Below are 16,560 nucleotides of genomic sequence, written 5' to 3'. Positions count from 1 at the left end.
AGGAATTTCTAAGTTATATAAATAAAAAATACTTTCAAATTCTATTTAAATGAATAAATATCCAATAAATAAAAGTTTTCCTTTTCGGACTAAATTAAATAATTATTAATTCAAAATTCGCATGGTAACAAAATTTCCAAAATTACAAAATTTAATTTTCTAATTGATCTAAGGTTATTCCGATATCTATCGCCTTGTTTTAGGGTATTTCATCTCGGTGCAGTTACACAATTTCTAATTTTGGTGTCGATTATCTTCCGTACTAACAAATATCATTCCTGACCAGCGCCACTTATATTAATTAACCAATCGCTAGTTTAAGGTCAATTATGAACCTTAGTTGTCCAATTAGATATCCTCAATAAATTATCAAAAAAATATCGTAGTTTAAGGTCAATTGCGGACCGTAGTCAATTTAAAACACTAGCCCTGTTCATTTCTGTTCTGTTCTGTTCTGCTCCGATTTTAGTGTAATTAATTTTAGCCAATTAAAAAAAGGCATAAATTGAGTAGAAAAATCGGGTTCAATCTGTTCCGTTTATTTCTAACCAACATCATTAGATAAAGTCAGGTACAACATATACTAACCATTGTGGTCCGGATATTTAGTACAGTATATCAGGAGATTTAGGTCCAAATTTAGACAAGTTTTGGTAAAGTTCAAGTAATAAATAATTTTACTTCGCATTTTTATTTTTTCGGTAATGTATACATCATTATAATTTTTAAAATAGTAAAAAGCCTATGATAAAAACTTTATAATAAAACCGTTGCCAAATTACATATCAAAAATAAATTTAGTTTGAATAAAATTAATAAATTTATTTTAATAAACGATAATCAAAGCTAGATGATGACGTTTGTTCATTTTTTACATAAGCTTTTTTTTGTCTTTACGCTAGGAAAATAATTTTTAGATTAATAATAATATTATATGATTAATTAAATAAACCTTGTCTTGTAAATATGGTAAATGAAAGAAATGTAAGGTATTTCATGATATCCGTATAGATAGTAAATTATTATTATGAAGTAAGTTGACCAATATTGAAGGATCTTATTTCACGATATTTTATTTAATTTTGTATCGATAGATGCATTTTTTGAATTGAGATCATGATAATCATATCTTCCATAGTACCTTTGCACTAATCTTGAGGAGGCATAGAAAAATTAAGAATGAATATAGTACTCAAATAATAAATGGCTTTTGTATTAACAAATCCATTTCTATAACAATAAAAAAGACAATCTCCCTACAAAAAATTTTATCCGTTATTTCTGTAAAAACTCCGTAAATATGAGCCTTTCACGGATTCATTCACAGAAAATGTAAATAATTCGATAAATTCCATGATATAAGATTATTAATTTCGGGAATATATTACGGAAGTATAAAAAACGGATCGACTTTTTTACAGGGTCTAACGTTCCGAAATCACAAACCACATAATTTATATTAACTGAATTAAATATTATCTTAAATAAATTAAAAATGAAATAAAATTTTAAAAATAAATTAGCTCGTTATGATGTGTATGTTGATCATTGCGTTTAATTTAATAAAAAGAACGAAGAAAAATAATTTAACGAAAGTTCTTTATTTACAAGAATTAATTATAAATATTTCAATTTATCTTTTTTAATAGAACCTAACCTAAAAAATATTAATCAAAAAAAAAAGAAATTGTTTTTGATCATAATAAAATTGATCAACAGTTAAAAGTTGAATTGTCTGCAGTTGTATGCCGCTAAATTGACTATACTTGGGTTGTTTTAATAATAATCTTAAATCTTACTTTAATAAATATCTAATAAATACTATCCTTTCATAATTTTATTCTCTGAAATAATAGTATTTTAAAATGGCCAATATCACCAGGCAACTCCTTTGAATGATAAACACTGTTAAGGATTCTTCAAAGACAAAATATTTTCCTATTAGTTTTACGTTAACGTTAAATGCAATTTAAACTCTTTATTTTCATAACCTGTTTATATAAAAATATTAAGAGATAATGAATATTCTTTTTATAAGAAATTTAAAGCATATGATAAAATTTATATCAAACATTTGTACTTTATACTAACTGAGAGATTTCCAGATTGATACTCAACATTTTAATGTCAAAGTTAAAAATGTAAAAAAATTGCTTTATTTAATCGATTATCATGTGTATTAATAAAAATCTTAATTATCCTAATAATTAATTACGCAACTAATTTACGTATTTATAATATATTAATTGACGCAATTATTTTGATAAAATTGCACCTAGTTTCTAATTACTTTCATGAGGCTGAATTCGAAAGCGACCAGGATAATATAAAGATATTACTGGATGAAGTTTTGATGGTAAATTCCATTCTGATACTTCTCGATACTTTTTACCATTGATCGTAAAAGAACAAGTTCTCTTATTCATATCTAAATGAACTGTAACTTTTGTACCATCTCCAAATGGAGGACAATAATTTTCTATACTAATTCCAGAATGACGAACACAACCACTAGAACCTAATACCCATCCAGTAGATTGTAATCCTGCAGCCATTTCATAATTGAAATTTTCTGTTGCACATACTCCGACCCAAGAACGAATGCTTTTTTTCTCAATAATAACATCCCATTCAAAAATGCCTTTATTTTCTAATGTCATCTTAGTTCGAGCACTTTGGTGTCTGTCAATATTTTCTGATGCTTGTACAATTTTTCCGTTATCCTTAATAATAAGTTTTGATCCACAAGCTAACACATCCCAGACATAATTATTAATTTGTGGTCTTCCACGAATATCACTTAAATTTAAATTATTTAATAATGCTATATTTCGATAAGCACAACAAACTATTTCAATTGGAATAATTTTTAGTGGTTCAATGAAATTGGCTAATATGTGAGTTTTAATCCTTCCGAAATCAATATATTTAACTAAAGGTTCTAGTTCCTTAGTAACTTGTTGATGATCAATAAGAAATTTATTTTCTACTTCGATTGAATTTTCAATTTGTTTTAAAGTTGGTAACCGTTCCATAAGACTTCTGCATGCATCATCAGAGACTTGTTTTGCTGCTAGAATTGCACTATACCAAAAGACTTCATATTCACGAGTTGCAAAGGGTATATCTTTCTTCTCGTGTGTGAAAGATAAAAGATATTTAAGACCTGTAATAGACAATCTACCAAACTCAATATTGTTTAATGGTATATTCGCTACTGCATCTACCAATAAATTAAGAAGAATATTATCTTCTGTCAATAGATTTGGTTCCATTGTTTCTGAAATTTTAGATAATAACTCTGGAGAATAATTTTTTGCAAAATTAGTACTCTTAATTGTTTTCTTAATAAAATCCAGAAGACCTGATAACTGAAAATAATCTGCAGCATAAAAAGCTTCAATTGTATTATCTTTTGTTAAAGTTTCTTCTTTAACTGATCCAGTATAAATGTATTCTAATATAATCTCCATACCAGCCGAATTAATCTTTGAAAAAGATATTTGATTTTCATAAGTTTCTTTCATTCCATTATAAAGTAAACTATCAAATACTTCGGATCTTGCAGCTAAAATTGCTCTACAAGCATATAATTTCTTTTCATCTTCACATAAAATTTCTACATCACTATATTTTGGATTATTTATTAATAATCTCAAATCTTGTTTTAATGAATATCCTCTCGTCATTTCTTAAAAAATTTATTTTTTTTTAAAGAAAAAAAAAATTAAACAATGAATCTATTTTTGGGATTGAAATGCAATATTTATATAGTTTGGCACTATTTTGTACAATGTTATGCAAAAACTATATTAAAAAAGGAAATTGTTTGCATGACGTACAATTAGTATATCATTTACTACCGGCGATAAAAATATCACGTGATTTTTCGTGACATTTTTTTCAGGTTACGTTGGGAAAATCTAGAGACTTTAACTGCGCCTTCATCATAATTCTGATAATAAGCTTTTGAATTTGGAATTTTAAATTTTAAAAAAATCCAAAAGAAAGTATCGTCTTAAATCTCCTGATTTATGGGTTATTGAATAAGATCAACCCAAGATTCCAGAAGAATTATATTTCACTATTTTTAAATTAGATCTAGATGATGAAAAATATGATGGTGATCTATATAAAATAAATTTTCGTTTCATTATAGGTTTCTATCATAATATTTTATTAAGACAAAGTTTTTTTTTTTGATTAGTTTTCAAGTTGACATCTTGAGTTATTTCGTAGCATACTATATATATATTAGAAGAATTATATTCTAAACTTTTTAACTCATTACTATCTCGTTCATCATTCTTGATTTTCACGTCTTAATAATCTCGATAGTCTAAAAATTTCAATTTTATCATATGATTATGTTTTATCATTTCATCAATACTAACCTGGTAGGAAAAAAATTCTAGGTCATCAAGATCATGTTTAGCCATTTAAGAAAATATAAGAAAATTTAAATATTCTTGCTTGAGAATATTGATTGTAAATTTTTTTTTAGAGTCTTATCTATATTGAATTTTTGGAGAAAAATGTAAAATTGTAGTTCTTTATTAAAATATAAATATTTAATAAAATAATAAAATATATTATTTGCTTATATTACAAAATTACGGATTGCAAAAAATGATCTTTTTTGGATATTAAAGTTTAGTAGTACCACAAATACTGGTACCAACATTATTATAAAGAATTATAAAAAGTATTAATTTGAATTTTTTTATAATCTTTAGCCAAACTAACAAACTAGAAATCTTATCATAATATTCAATTTTTAATTGCAAACTGACCTTCCAAAAGATTTGTGTGATGTCAACAAAAATGTTAACTATTGAAATCTTGATGGATATAAAAATTTGAAAAACTAAATCAAAACAAAACTTTTTACAAATTAAATTTGTACTTTTGTTGTAATACTATGAATATCATGACATCTTGAAGATCTGAATAATTAAATATAATCAGCAGCGTAATGATCCAATTGTATTATCTTTTGTTAAATATTCTTTTTTAATTGATACAATATAAATATATTCTAATATAATCTTCATTCCGGCTAAATTAATTATTAGAAAAGAAATTTTGTTCTCATTCATCCCATGACAAAGCTAATACCTTGTGATCTTGCTGTTAAAATTGATCTATAAGCGTCTAATTTCTTTTAATTTTCACATTAAAATTCCTATATCATTATACTTTGGATTATTTAAATCTTGTTCTGACGAATATCCAAAAATATTTCAAGAATAAAAGTAATCTTATTTTGTTGATTTAACTAAACCAGTTATTTATAAATAAATTTGCAGTGTTTAGTAAATAACTTTAATGATAAGACGAATGACCTGGAACCTGGATCAACTTACATAAAAAGATATTGGTCAAATGATGTCATTCCCGGATTATTAAATCACGATCATATATTATAATCTAATCTGTCAATGCGAACGTTATCAATATTAAAGGTAGTAATTTAAACTCATATTTCATAACACTTTCATGACCTATTTATATCAAAATTTTATTTTAAGAATCATTGGACAAGCTCTTTTCATAAGAAATTTAAAATACGTAATTAAATTTGTCGACATTTGTACTTTACAACTGAAATTTAGAAAAAAGAAATTAAGATCTGATTACTTATTTAATTTCTTGATTGTCACGTGGCATTTAATTGGGTTCGTAGGTCTATATTATAAAATTACACTAGTTTCTAATTACTTTGATGAGGTTGAATTCGAATGCGACCAGGATAAGCTAATGATACTACTGGAAAAAGTGTTGGTGGTAAATTTTTCCATATTCTTACATAGTACCTTATACCGTTAACTGTAAAAGAGCAAGTCCTCTTATTCATATCTAAATGAACTGTAATTATTGTACCATCTCCAAATGGAGGACACGTATCCACACCTTCTCCGGAATTACGACAAACACCACTGGAACCTAATTCCCATCCAGTAGATTGTGATCCTGAAGATCTTCCAATAAAATTTTCTGATGCACATACTCCAACCCAAGAATAAGAACAATCTTTCTCAATAATAATATCCCATTCAAAAATGCCCTTATCTTCAAAAGTCATCTTAGCTCTAACATTTTGATGTGTGCTACAATTTTTTAGTGCTTCCACAATTTTTCCATTATCCTTAATAATAAGCTTTGACCCACATGCTGTCTCATCCCAGAAATAACCTGATTCATTAATAGCTTTTCCACGAAAATCACTTAAATTATAATTACTTGATAATGCTATATTTCGGTAAGTACTATAAAATATTTCAGTTGGAACAATTTCTAGTGGTTCAATAAAATTAACTAATATATAAGTTTTGATCCTTTTGAAATCAATATATTTAATCAAAGGTTCTAGTTCCTTAATAACTTTTTGATGATCAATAAGAAACTTATTTTCTACTTCAATTGAATCTCCAATTTGATCTAAAATTGGTAACCTTTCCATAAAATTTCTATATGCATCATCAGAGACTTTTTTTGCTGCTAGAATTGTACTATATCGAAAAACTTCATACTCTCGAGTTGCAAAGGGTATATCTTTCTTCTCGTGTGTAAAAGATAAAAGATATTCAAGACCTTTAATAGATAATCTACCAAACTCAATATCGTTCAATGATATATTTGCTACTGTTTCAACTAATAAATTGAGAGTAATGTTATCTTCTGTTAACGATACCGCTTCTGATACTTTAGATAATAACTCTGGAGAATAATTTTTTGCAAAATTAGTACTCTTAATTGTTTTTGTGATAAAATCTTGAAGATCTGATAATTGAAAATAATCTGCAGCGTAAAAAGCTTCAATTGTATTATCTTTTGTTAAAGATTCTTCTTTAACTGATCCAGTATAAATATATTCTAATATAATTTCCATTCCAGCAGAATTAATTTCTGGGAAAGAAATTTGGTTCTCATAAGTTTCCTTCATTCCATTATAAAGTAGTTTATCGAATATTTCGGATCTTGCAGCTAAAATTGCTCTACAAGCATGTAATTTCTTTTCATCTCCACATAAAATTTCTACATCACTATACTTTGGATTATTTATTAATAATCCTAAATCTTTTTCTAACGAATATCCTCTCGTCATTTTTTTTTTTATTTTCAAAAAAAAAGGAGAAACAATAAATCTATTTTTGGATTGAAAAAGCCGATATTTATGTAATCTGTGTAATTTGTACTATGTTATGTAAAAACTATATTAAAAAAGGAAATTGTTTCCGTATATCATTTGAAACTTTTAGCTGCGCCTTCATCATATTCATCATACGAATTCTTCATACAGATAAAGCAAGTAGATAAAATTTTTTCGCTTTCCTCATATATAATGAATTATTAACTGAATATTAAATTTATCCAGAATTATGAATACTCAAAGGTTCCATCATAATCTTTTATTAAACAAAGAATTATTTTAATTGGTTTTCAAGTTAATTACGTCTTGAATTATTTCGGTATATTAGATGAATTATTTTTAAACTTTTTAATTTAATATTTATTATATTATTGACAGTAACCCATTGCTTCGCAAAATATGTACATAGAAAAAGATTAGGTATTATATAATATTAATAGATTGTATATAATTTACTATAGTTAATAATTAGTTAATAAAAATAATAATAAATATATACAGTATATTAATTTAAAATGTAATAGTATATGTCAAATTATATTTACAATATATTAGAATTTAAATGTATTAAAAATAAATAATAATTAATTTTATTTATAAATTTATAAATTTATTAAAATTGTAAAATTTAATAATAAATTTCTGATAGATTTTTTATAAAAGATCACTAACGAAATTCTTTACTAAATACCCTTATTAAAAAAAAATTATTTTCAATAAAATTTTCTTATTAAAAGACTTCTATCAAAAAAAGACAAAAACTTTTTCAACCAACAAAATTATCAAAAAAAAAAACTTTATTAAAGAAAATTTTCCTAATGAAATTCTCAATCAAAATAAACTTTCTAACGAAAATCTTCCATCGAAAAACACATTTCCTTATTAAAAAAAAAAAAAAAAAAATTCAAAAAAAATTATTACCTATTAAAAATTTCTCAAAAAAATTTCTAAAAAAACTTCCCTACTACTTAAAAAAAAATCTTTAGCGAAATTCTCTATCGAAAAAAAAAATCTTCCCTGTTAAAAAAATTTACTAAACGAAAAATGATATGTCAAAAAAAAAAAAAATATTTCCTAAAAAAAAATTCCACAATGACAAAAAAAAAATCTCAGCAAAATTATTTATAAAAATTCTTTAAAAAAAATTTAGCAAAATTCTCTGTCAAAAAAAAACTTCTCTTTTTAAAAAAATTTTCTAATGAAATTAATTATATTGAAATTATCTAGTAATCATTTTTTAATTTCATATCTCAATATTTTCAATTAACTTGCATAGAATTGTGATTGGATTATTTCTTTATTCTAGAATTGTTAGCTTTACCATATTCATTACATTCTCAATTATCCTATGATTATATTTCATCAATATGTATTTACTTGGTATTAGAACACAACTTTAGAAATTCTCATATTATGTAACTATGTAAGGTATCATGATGTTTATCACCATACCACAGTTATTAAATATAGAAAATATATACACTTGCTTGGAACTAATTGATTAAAAAATTTTTATTAGAAACTTTTGAGTCATGCTGAGCAGAAGAGAAAATATAACATTGTAACTCTTTTTTTAAAATAAATATTTTATTAAATATATTATTTACAGTAAATCCATTTATACTAGGGAACGGAAAACCCATTATAAGTCCGGAGAGATTTCGGATAACGTCACGACGTCACGTCGTCACATCGTCACGTAAGGATAGATTCACGTGAACGATTATTTTTCATCATAGTGCGTAGACATACAGTACTATATATCTTTGCTCCAGACAATTAGTAAAAGTTATTTTATACACATTAGCATGGTACACTACATTTAAAGTTATTAATTGATTAAATTATCAAAAATTAGTTATTTTTTCAATTCAAAGTCTAGTGTGTACTATAAATGGTTAAAAGAAAATATTAGACCGACTTAACTGATTGGGTTTAACATAATTAAAGAAAAAAGCTAACATTATTGAAATAGTTTTAACTAGATTTGAGTAATGTATTTTTATTAATAAAAAACATAAAATAAAATCTAATGTAGCTGTATTTACGTGATATCCAATAAAATAATTACTAAATTTAAGGAAAAAACTTCAAATATGTTTTAATATTTAATAAATTAGAAAAGAAATAACTTGTTACAGTACTTGGCTTTAATAATTGTTTTATGGATATCGCTTTGATCTATACATGAATTTTTCAAATTTCTATATCCATCAAGATTTCAAATGATATTTTTTTATTGAATAGACATCAATGTTCTAAATTTTTCAAACTTAAGATTTGATTTCATCGTGAGACTTTTTACAAATTTAATTTGTACTGTGCTGTTCTTCGAAAATATATAATCGTTATTAGCCATACTCCAGAATTATTTAAACTTGAACCATCGAGAAGTATTAATTATCTACTAATTTTGAATTCAGTCTAAATTTGTCCAAAGATCATTTAATAATATTGGATTAGGTCTTCATATCATGTTTAGTCCTTAAGATATTCTCAACATTTTTAAGAACCAGCGACGACGTGATTATGATGATCGCAAATAAGGAACCGTTCTAAACAAAATTTTCGAAAAATGAAGCGTGACTTGATATTTATATTATTTATTATTCTTATTATTACCAGAAACATATCACATACCATATGTCATTAACAAATTTGATTTTATAAAAACCTATAATTTATTTCACTCAGTTAACATGTAAAATTCGTTAACATAATCTAATAAACCATTCACATATTTTTATATTGTCAACTTGTTCACACTAATAAATAATTAATGAATATACAATAATTCAAAATAAGTAATAGTATATTTGTAAGAAAAAAATCAATGATACAATATTTCAAGTTTCAGCTATTTTTATGAGGTTGAATTCGAAAGCGGCCAGGATATTTTAATGATACTACTGGATGAAGTTTTGATGGTAAATTCCATTCTGATACTTCTCGATACTTTATACCATTGATCGTAAAAGAGCAAGTTCTCCTATTCATATCTAAATGAACTGTAATTTCTGTGCCATCTCCAAATGGAGGACAATAATATTCTATGCTAATTCCAGAATTACGAACATGACCACTAGAACCTAATGCCCATACAGTAGATTGTAATCCTGCAGCTATTTCATAATTAAAATATTCTGATGCACATACTCCGACACAAAAACGACTACAACTTTTTTCAATAATAACATCCCATTCAAAAATGCCTTTATTTTCTAAAGTTATCTTAGCTCTAACACTTCGGGATAAACTACAACCTTCTAGTGCTTGTACAATTTCTCCGTTATCCTTAATAATAATCTTTGGCCCAGATTTGTAAAATAGTTCAAAAAGGGAAGAAGAAAAATATGTACATACTGTCTCGTCCCAAACATAACCGGATTCATTAATAGCTTTTCCACGAAAATCACTTAAATTATAATTACTTAATAATGCTGTATTTCGATAAGCACTACAAATTATTTCAGTTGGAATAATTCCTAATGGTTCAATGAAATTGGCTAATATGTGAGTCTTAATCCTTTTGAAATCAATATATTTAACCAAAGGTTCTAGTTCCTTAGTAACTTTTTGATGATCAATAAGAAGTTTATTTTCTACTTCAATTAAATTTTCAATTTGATCTAAAGTTGGTAACCGTTCCATAAGATTTCTATATACATTATCAGAGACTTGTTTTGCTGCTAGAATTGCACTATATCGAAAAACTTCATACTCTTGGGTAGCGAATGGTGTTTCTTTTTCATATGTAATAGATAAAAGATATTTAAGGCCTGTAATGGACAATCTACCAAACTCAATACTGTTTAATGGCAGATTTGCTACTGTTTCAACTAATAAAATGAGAATAATATTATCTTCTGTCAATGGCATTATTTCTGATACTTTAGTTAGTAATTCTGGAGAATAATCTTTTACGAAATTAGTGCTCTTGATTGTTTTCGTAATAAAATCCTGAAGATCTGATAATTGAAAATAATCTGCAGCGTAAAAAGCTTCAATTATATTATCCTTTGTTAAAGATTCTTTTTTAACTGATCCAGTATAAATATATTCTAATATAATCTCCATTCCAGCAGAATTAATTTTTGGAAAAGAAATTTGATTTTCATAAGTTTCTTTCATCCCATTATAAAGTAGCTTATCGAATACTTCGGATCTTGCAGCTAAAATTGCTCTACAGGCATGTAATTTCTTTTCATCTTCACATAAAATTTCTATATCACTATATTTTGGATTATTTATTAATAATCTTAAATCTTGTTCTAGAGAAAGTCCTTTCGTCATTTTTTTTTTAAAAAAAAAAAATTAAACGATGAACCTATTTTTGGATTGAAAAGCAATATTTATATAATTTGCACTATTTTGTACTATGTTATGCAAAACTATAATTAAAAAGGAAATTGATTGTATGATGACGTATATCATTTGAAAATTTAACTGCGCCTACGTCATAGTTCTGATAATAAAATACTTTCGAATTTGGAAACTTAAAACTTATTGATTAAATTCTTCATACATATAATCCAGATAAAAAAATTTTTGTCTCTCATATATGAATAATTTTGAATTAACTGATTGCATAAAATATTAAATTTATTTAGAATTATAAATACTTAAATGTTCAATCATAATATTTCATTAAATAAGATAAAATTTTTTTTTTTTTGATAAGTTGAAGTTTAATATAAACTTTTTAATTCAATATTGTTATTTTTCAGGTTAATTTACTATATCATTCATCATTCTTGATTCTTCATATCTTAATAATCTAAAATTTAATCTTTATCATGATTATTTAGCCACTAAAGAAAATATAAAAAAATTTAAACATTCTTGCTTGGAACTAGTATTTTTTTAGAATAAATATTTAATAAAATATATTGTTTACAGTATGATTCATTATATTACAAAATTTCAGATTATATAATCAAATTTTAGTTGTACTTTAAAAAGTTAAAGAAAATATTAGATATAAATTGTAAATTAAATGAATATACAGATAAATTACATAGACATATTTATATTGAAAACATTATATAGAATTAAAGCCAAACTTTAAAATTGAAATACCATATTTAAACGTCAATATAATCTCTATATTACTGGATTATCACAGTAGAACATTATTAAGTTTAAATTGTGTTTTATGGATAATCTCATGATATACTAGTTAAATCTTAAGTTTGAATATTCTAGAACCTTATGTATATTGAACAAATCAATATCATTTGAAACCTTGATGGATATAGAAATTTGAAGAATATTCATACACAGTATAGATCAAAGCAAGGCTTTTTTACAAATTTAATTTGTGTTGTGTATTGTATTTCGGAAATTATTTAACCACCCTCCAGAATTATTCAAACCAGGACCATCAAGTGGTTGATTTTGTGTAACAATTAACTTTAATAAAAAAGCAAGACATTGCGAAAAAATTCAAAAGGACTTAATAGTTATAGTAAAAAGACAATGGAAATAAAATATTTTTTGACATTTATCGGACGGTATAAAAGGATTTAAAGAGAAAGAAGACGAAGATTCAGAAGTAACGGAGAAGAAGAACCTTAAAGACAAGAATAAAAGAATAAAAAACAAACATGTTAAACATTATATTGAAAATTTTTAGTTTTTTTAACTTTAATATATTGCTTTTTCTTGTCATATTTGGTTTAGTATAGCATAGATAGATTACATATATATAGTTTTCATTGTAAATAATTGTATTTAATTTAATCGGTTTGTTATAGGGTTAATTTTATTTTTTGTAATTTATTTTAGAAAATTATGTAATCTATTTCGGTATATTTTAATAATTAAAAAAAAAAAATAGTTTTATTATATTTTTTTTTATTATATTTTTATTAAATAATACTGTAAACAATATAAGAAATTTTATACTTTATCAGTTATAGAATTTTAAAAATAAATTTTTTTTATTTCATAAAATATATAAAGAATAACAAGAGGCAAGTTTCCATGGGGGAGCTATCCATGATATATGTGTTTAGCCGTTATTTAACCATTCAAGTGAGAAATGTTAACTATCATCTACGAATTTTGAATTCAGTCTAATTGGATAATATTTGTAGGCCTTCATAACATACTGTATTTAATCCTTAAGATCTAAGATAATTCTCAACATTTTTTAAGATTCAATGACGATGTGATTATGACGATCACAAATAAGGTCATTTAACTAATTTTGTATCCTCAAAAAATAAATCGTGACCTAATAGTTATATTATTGATTATTCTTATTTATTACCAAACATAACACATATGTTCATGTATCATTGACAAATTATTTATTTTACTAGGCTAACATCATGTAAAATTTGTTAACCTCTAATAAACCATTCACATATTTTATATTTTCAACTTGTTCACCAAAATAAATAACTAATGAATATACTCTAATTCAAAATTAGTAAATATAATGTAAGAAAAAAATTAATGATACAACATTATTTCTACTATGTTCTAATTTTTTTATGAGATTGAATTTGAAAGTGATCAGGATAGTATCTCAATGATACTATTGGAGAATGTTTGATGGCAAATTCCATTCTGATACTTCTTAATACTTTATACCATTGATCATAAAAGAGCAAATTCTCTTATTAATATCCAAATGAACTGTAATTTCTGTGTCATCTCCAATTGATGGGCAATAATCTTTTATGGTAGTATCAGAATTATGGCACTAGTAATACCCACCCAGTAGGTTGATTTTCTGCAAAATTATATTCAAATACACATACTCCAAACAAGAATGTGCACATGCTTTCTCAATAATAACATCTCATACAAAAATGCCTCTATTTTCTAAAGTTATCTTAGCTCTAACACTTTGGTGTGAGCTACAATTTTCTAGTGCTTGTACAATTTTTCTGTTATCCTTAATAACATTTTCTGGCAAATTTTTAAGATAACTTTTTATACAGTATCTGGTGCTAGGCTTTTATAAGTTGTAGATATTTGTAGTAATATTACATATTAATAATGAGCTTGACTCACATGCTGTCTCAATGTCTCATCCCGCACATAATCGAATTCATTAATAGCTTTTCCACCAAAATCACCTAAGTTAAAATTACTTAATAATGCTATATTTCGATAAGCACCATAAACTATTTCAGTTGGAATAATTTCTAATAACTCAATGATATTGGCTAATACAGTATATGAGTCTTAATCCTTTTGAAATCAATATATTTAACCAAAGGTTCTAGTTCTTTAGTAACCTTTTGATGATCATTAAGAAGTTTATTTTCTACTTCAATTGAATTTTCAATCGTAAGATTTCTATTTTCAATCTGATCTAAAGTTGGTAACTGTTCCATAAGATCTCTACATACATCATCAGAGATTTGTTTTGCTGCTAAAATTGATATATATACTCTCGGGTAGCGAATTATGTTTCATTTTTATATGTAATAGATAAAAGATATTTAAGGCCTGTAATGGACAATCTACCAAACTCAATACTGATTAATGGTATGTTTGCTACTGTTTCAACTAATAAATTGAGAATAATATTATCTTCCGTTAACGGCACTGTTTCTGATACTTTAGATAGTAACTCTGGAGAATAATTTTTTGCAAATTAGTACTCTTAATGGTTTTCATAATAAAATCTTGAAGGACTGATAATTGAAAATAAAAAAGCTTCAATTGTATTATCTTTTGTTAAAGATTCTCTTTTAACTGATCCAGTATAAATATATTCTAATATAATCTCCATTCCAGCAGAATTAATTTTTGGAAAAGAAATTTGATTTTCATAAGTTTCCTTCATCCCATTATAAAGTAACTTATTAAATACTTCGGATCTTGCAGCTAAAATTGCTCTATAAGCATGTAATTTCTTTTCATCTTCACATAAAAATTCTATACCACGATTATTTATTAATAATCTTAAATCTTGTTTTAGAGACAGTCCTTTCGTCATTTTTTTTTTTTTAAAAAAAAAATTAAAACAATGAATCTATTTTTGGATTGAAAAAGCCGATATTTATGTAATTTGTGTAATTTGTACTATGTTATGCAAAAACTATATTAAAAAAGGAAATTGTTGACGTATATCATTTGAAACTTTTAGCTGCGTCTTCATCATTTGATTATCGAATCAATATCAATCAATCAATATAATTCTGATCCGTATTCTTTACAGTTAAGACCCGCTTGATCGACAAGTTATGTTTACAAATGGTTCTTTCTTTTTTTCAAATTTCCACTTTTCTCTTTCGAAACACCTTTTTCTTTTCTTTTTTACAAATTTTTCGTTTTTTTTTTCCTTTTTCTCTTTTTTTTTTTTGTTTTTTTTTCAAACCGAAAATTTATTATTATTTTATTTTTATTAAATAATCTTTTAACTTTTAAGACATTATTTTTTCGTTCTTTTTTTTTAGACCATATTATTAATTTTTTTTTGAATTATTTTTTCGGTCTTTTTGGACCGAATTATTGTCCTATTTTTCAGAATTTTTTTCGGTACTTATTTTTTTTTAAAAAAAAACTCTTTTCTCACGAATTTTTTTTTTTTTTTTTTTTTAAATTTTTTTTATTTTTCTTTATTTTTCTTTTTCGGTTCTTTTTTCAACCTAATTTTTTCTTTATCCCTCCCCACAAATTTTTTTTTCATTTTTATTTTTTTCGATTTTTTTTTTGTTTTTTTTCCGGTTGGCTTTTTTTCCAATCCAAAAATTTTTTCCCATTGGCCATTTCCTTTTTCAGTTTGGCTTTTTTTCTTTTAAACTGAATTTTTTTTCCTGAATACATTCTTTCACCATTTAGGTTTGAATCAGTGATCAGATCAATAATACAACATCACGGTTTGTATCAAGCTCATTAATAGACTAACTAATTACTTATTTATTTATTTTTTGTAACAATAGATCGTTATAATTAATTTTTCTGGGAATTTTTTTTTCATATTAATCGGTGAGATGTTTTTTTTTTCTGGAGGATGTAATTTTTTTTAATGCTACAATGGAATTTTTTAAGATAAAAAAAAAAGATTTTTTTTTGTAACTCATACAAATTGTTTCGTAATGAATTTGTAAATTTCACAGTACTGCAACATTAATAAATAAAATTTGCATGTATTAATAATATTTCATATACTGTATAACACTTGCACACAATTCATTGTTATTTGTATAATCATATAAATTGTGTAATTATTACTTTTATTTCCTACTAATGCCATCATGATAACAGTAAAAAATTAGACCTATTCACACTGCATGGCAAATAAAATATAAGTGTGTTATTATTACTTTCTTACTTGATGGGCAAATATCATCCCAGGTACAACACGACAGGTTACGCCTACATCGTTTCCTCATATATAATGAGACAATAATTATTGAATTAACTGAATATTAGAATTATGA

At 24.8% G+C, this 16,560-nt stretch overlaps 4 protein-coding genes across 4 annotated transcripts; all 4 read right to left on the bottom strand.

Moving 5' to 3' along the window:
- Window positions 1–2,135: 2,135 nt before the first annotated feature.
- OCT59_001018 (uncharacterized protein) lies at window positions 2,136–3,734 on the bottom strand. The gene has a single exon (XM_066139261.1). It carries the CDS (start codon window positions 3,687–3,689, stop codon window positions 2,283–2,285), a length of 1,407 nt encoding a protein of 468 aa, XP_065988681.1. The 5' UTR covers window positions 3,690–3,734; the 3' UTR covers window positions 2,136–2,282.
- Window positions 3,735–5,510: 1,776 nt separating this feature from the next.
- OCT59_001017 (uncharacterized protein) lies at window positions 5,511–7,118 on the bottom strand. Its single transcript, XM_066139260.1, has one exon. The coding sequence runs from the start codon at window positions 7,106–7,108 to the stop codon at window positions 5,714–5,716; it is 1,395 nt and encodes a 464-aa protein (XP_065988680.1). The 5' UTR covers window positions 7,109–7,118; the 3' UTR covers window positions 5,511–5,713.
- Window positions 7,119–9,821: 2,703 nt separating this feature from the next.
- OCT59_001016 (uncharacterized protein) lies at window positions 9,822–11,453 on the bottom strand. Its single transcript, XM_025319635.2, has one exon. The coding sequence runs from the start codon at window positions 11,444–11,446 to the stop codon at window positions 10,007–10,009; it is 1,440 nt and encodes a 479-aa protein (XP_025173261.2). The 5' UTR covers window positions 11,447–11,453; the 3' UTR covers window positions 9,822–10,006.
- Window positions 11,454–12,980: 1,527 nt separating this feature from the next.
- Window positions 12,981–15,140, bottom strand: OCT59_001015 (uncharacterized protein). Its single transcript, XM_025333334.2, has one exon. It carries the CDS (start codon window positions 15,111–15,113, stop codon window positions 14,778–14,780), a length of 336 nt encoding a protein of 111 aa, XP_025173260.1. The 5' UTR covers window positions 15,114–15,140; the 3' UTR covers window positions 12,981–14,777.
- Between the last annotated feature and the right edge of the window lie 1,420 nt (window positions 15,141–16,560).

Source organism: Rhizophagus irregularis, chromosome 1 (assembly GCF_026210795.1).
Source record: "Rhizophagus irregularis chromosome 1, complete sequence".
Taxonomy (NCBI): Eukaryota; Fungi; Glomeromycota; class Glomeromycetes; order Glomerales; family Glomeraceae; genus Rhizophagus; species Rhizophagus irregularis.
Note: the sequence above shows the minus strand (reverse complement) of the source record. Positions and strands in the feature narration are given on the sequence as shown.

Bases quoted from the DNA above. Each gene is read 5' to 3' on its own strand.
- OCT59_001015 (XM_025333334.2), bottom strand. From the start codon at position 15,113: ATGACGAAAGGACTGTCTCTAAAACAAGATTTAAGATTATTAATAAAT.
- OCT59_001018 (XM_066139261.1), bottom strand. From the start codon at position 3,689: ATGACGAGAGGATATTCATTAAAACAAGATTTGAGATTATTAATAAAT.
- OCT59_001016 (XM_025319635.2), bottom strand. From the start codon at position 11,446: ATGACGAAAGGACTTTCTCTAGAACAAGATTTAAGATTATTAATAAAT.
- OCT59_001017 (XM_066139260.1), bottom strand. From the start codon at position 7,108: ATGACGAGAGGATATTCGTTAGAAAAAGATTTAGGATTATTAATAAAT.